This window comes from Ostrinia nubilalis, chromosome 18, assembly GCF_963855985.1.
Source record: "Ostrinia nubilalis chromosome 18, ilOstNubi1.1, whole genome shotgun sequence".
Lineage (NCBI taxonomy): Eukaryota > Metazoa > Arthropoda > Insecta > Lepidoptera > Crambidae > Ostrinia > Ostrinia nubilalis.
This window is the reverse complement of record NC_087105.1, coordinates 208,455-212,225: the sequence shown is the minus strand read 5'-3', so window position 1 is coordinate 212,225 and position 3,771 is coordinate 208,455. Positions and strand designations below refer to the sequence as shown.

The window sequence follows — 3,771 nt, the reverse complement described above, 5'->3', positions numbered from 1 at the left end:
GTCGAGTAGTTTTTGTTTCTATAAGGAACATACAGACAGACAGACAGACAGACAGACAGACAAAAATTTTACTGATTGCATTTTTGGCATCAGTATCGATCACTAATTACCCCCTGATAGTTATTTTGAAAATTAAAACATGTACAGAATTGACCTCTCTACAGATTTATTATAAGTATAGATTTCCTCATTGAGGTAAAGTTGCTGGTAGGGCCCAAAAGATAAGGAGACATGAAAAGTGCCCCATAAGGGCTACCTTTTCTTTTTTATTATTTACTATATTTTGACGTTCATAAGTTCCACTTGTGGTCTAAACTGAATAAATATTTTTGATTTTGATTTTTGATTTTGTTGTATCTTAGGTTTATTACCTTTGTTTATTCTATAGCAAAAAAATACCTACCCCTCTATAATTATTAACAGGACTTATGTAAAACTAGTTAGATTCGGGCGATGTGGAAATAATCGGGGGAGGACTATGTTCAGCAGTGGACGTTCTGTGGCTAAAATGATGATGATGATGATTTAAACTTTCACTTTTAATTTATAAAATATTTTTGTTATGAGTGAATGAGGCGGATAGGAGCAATGCTGCAATGTGTCGATATTGAAATAGTCTTGCGAAGTAGCGCACTTGTAACATTAACCTAAACTATGTTATTGAAGGCGTTAGTGGGTTCGTAAATAAGCCGGACAGGTGTCGTGTTGCCGCGGCCAATTTGCCGCCACTCATTGTGCGTAAATTTCCTTAATTAATAATAAATTTCGCGACAAATCGGGCAGTCTTGTCGATGGATTTCAGCATTAAAGTGTCTTACAAGACCTATGACGTCAGAGGACCTACTTCGATAATGATTTATTTAACTTTATTCAGACTCACGCTCTCTGGGATACTGGCAGAAGTAAGAAAGACGCAAATGCATAGAAATTGTTGCAAACGTTGTAACTCGACATAATAATACTTAATATAATTTTTAATCAATTAGTTTTGTTTTACAAAAAGATGTTGCTTGAATTTTAAAATCCGACTTTATATTTTTGGAGTCGGTGACGGAACATTTTTTAGTTTGATTTTTTTTGTTATGTTTCTACAATAATAAATATGACATTATTGTACCAAATAATTTTCCTTAACCGGCTTGCCATCATTTTTAGGGTTCCGGTGCTAAAATGACGAACCCATGGTATAGAATAGTATAGATAGAGCATCATTTGCTCAGTTAAGTGTTAGGTTTTGAACTCTATCAATTAAAAGAACGCCTGGGAAGGTAATAAGTCAAAATTATTAAGCTAAATGTGTGATAGTGTGGGAAAGGTACATACATTGTAATTTCATATTTAAGTTTCATCTAAATACAGGGTTATTTGTAAAATACTAGCACCGCGCAGAAAAAATAATTTTATTCCATGTGGAATTTTAAAATTCCGCGTCCATGTTAGGAATGTAATTATTTTGGGAGAAGAGAGATATTAGGCTACGAAACCCTCAATGCGTAAATCCAACAGTTTTTTGGCCGGTTTTTAATTGAGCTTAATCTAGAACCAGTTATACTTATTTTTATAATATCAAGAATGATGACTAGTAACGTTCCGTCTGCATCGAAGGAAACTACTTGATTAAACATGTATCTGCCGTGCTTTTTTGTTGCGCTGTGTATTTTGCATTTTAACAAAGTTTTAAGTCAAGATCTCGAGGTGTGTAAAGCAATGGGGGAGCAGAACGGTACCTGCGTCCCCCTGCCTATGTGTCCCCAATATGTGTTACTGCTGAAGGACCCGGAGACCATCCAATTAGGACTGAAAATCACCGAGGAGTTTAAATGCGGTTTTGAAGGTAATAATGTTAAAATATGCTGCCCATTAGAAAATGGTAGCAACGAGAGTGACCACCTCGTAAGTTTTAAATCAGGTGATGATGATTTTGTTGAGGAATTCCCCTCAAACTGCGGGTCAACTGATACTAAACGACTTTTTTGCAAATATGAAACTTCATTTTCAATCACATCAAGACGCTTTTTCACATTAAACGCAGGCGCGTATAGAGGCCTTTCTCGCTGGATGGCTCTGCTGGGATACAGAGATGACTTGCGATGTGGAGGCTCCCTCATAACCCAACGACATGTCCTCACTGCTGGACATTGCATCACAGACTCCTTGTACGTGGTACGTTTTGGCGTGATACATTTAGGAGAAAAGTCTCGTTTCGTCAAAGATCAAAAATCTTGGGACTATCCAATAAAAAGGACAATACTTCACGAGGAATTTTTAAAAACATATTCAAACACCGTCAACGATATTGGATTGGTTGTGTTAGCAAAAGACGTGAAATTTACAGAAAACATAAGCCCGGTGTGTTTGCCACTACCTACCTATTATAGAAGAAATATAGAAGGTGTAACTCATGGAACTGTGACAGGTTGGGGAGAGACTGAGAGTGGGAGCTTATCATCCAAGCTCTTATATTCATCGATGAAGCTGTACGAAAATGAAGAGTGTAGAAAAATATATAAGCACTATTATACAATAGACGAGCGGGTGCTGTGCGCAGGAGAGCACGGGACTGACGCGTGTCACGGGGACAGCGGGGGACCCCTGGTGTGGCTGCAGTGCGTGGGACCCAAAGGCGAGGATATGCCTTATGATGGCATCGACCTGTATTTCCAAATCGGAATTGTCTCAAGCGGCTTCGCGTGTGAATATAGTGCGTTCAGAGGCGTATATGTTAACGTTTCCTATTACATACCGTGGATAGAAGAAAAGGTGTTGGGGAGAACTACAATAAAGATATAAATTTAAGGTTATAATATTGTATTTTTTTTTAATTTAGCCGGTGAAAATGTTCATCTAAAGAGACTTGACAGTACAATAACATTGACCGAATGGATTGCAACAAAAAAAATGCATTTTTTATAAAACTGCTCATGAAAAATTTACTATAAAGACGAAGTACTCCCGCCAGACGTGATACTAAATCCATACTAACCCACATCAATGTAACTCACCAAAGAATACTCGTGTAACTCACTCGCGGCTGTAACACTTGGTTCTATAAGCCTAAACAATCGTAACAAGATCCGCCATCGGACTGACGATCGGGCGTTAGGAAAAACGCGACAAGTGCGAGGATACTATACGTCCGACAGATGTCGTCGCTTGTCTGCAAGTTAGGCCTTGCTCTTACGATACTTATCTAGAAAAAGAAGTATGGGCAGCTTTAGATAAAGTTAGGTAGTACTTAGAAATTTTTGGAGCTATGATGCGATCTTGCTACTGAGTTCTCTGGCTAACCCTTCAAAGCAGTGGTTCTTAACCTTTAAGTCACGAGGGACCATTTTACCAAATTTCTGTCTTGTCAGGGACAAAAATCCTATTTCAAAAGTTCAAAATCTTATGAAAGTGGAGGTCTATTTCTCGCCCACTGTGCGCCGTTTGCGTTGTGTTGACTCGACTCATTACGTCACGTCACTTGTTTATTACGATGTCTTCATGGACCACTTGGAATGCCTCCAGGGACCACCAGTGGTCCGCGGACCACCGGTTAAGAACCACTGCTTCAAAGGCATGATTGAATAGGCATATTTTTGGCAAGCTCGGTCCTCCATATCACATCTGCACTCCCTCCAACTCCTATCCAAACTTTTACAGATAAGTAAGGTGTCGTAAACAGTGGGTCTTACAGTAACAATAAGTGGACAATTCGCGCTCCCGCGACAGACGCCGCGACCGTTACCGCGATTTACGGCGATCGATAGTGGACAGCGCGGGAACACA

The 3,771-nt window shown here is 39.1% G+C and overlaps 1 protein-coding gene across 1 annotated transcript; it reads left to right on the top strand.

Moving 5' to 3' along the window:
* Window positions 1–791: 791 nt before the first annotated feature.
* Window positions 792–2,846, top strand: LOC135080821 (serine protease easter-like). The gene is made up of 2 exons (XM_063975544.1): window positions 792–859; window positions 2,094–2,846. Exons 1-2 carry the CDS (start codon window positions 792–794, stop codon window positions 2,788–2,790), a joined length of 765 nt encoding a protein of 254 aa, XP_063831614.1. The 3' UTR covers window positions 2,791–2,846.
* The last annotated feature ends 925 nt before the right edge of the window (window positions 2,847–3,771 follow it).

Excerpts from the sequence above, each read along its gene's own strand:
- LOC135080821 (XM_063975544.1), top strand. The coding sequence starts at position 792 with ATGGATTTCAGCATTAAAGTGTCTTACAAGACCTATGACGTCAGAGGA. Across the intron at positions 860-2,093 it reads CCTACTTCGATAATGATTTA|TGGAGGCTCCCTCATAACCC; the intron begins TTTAACTTTATT and ends TGACTTGCGATG.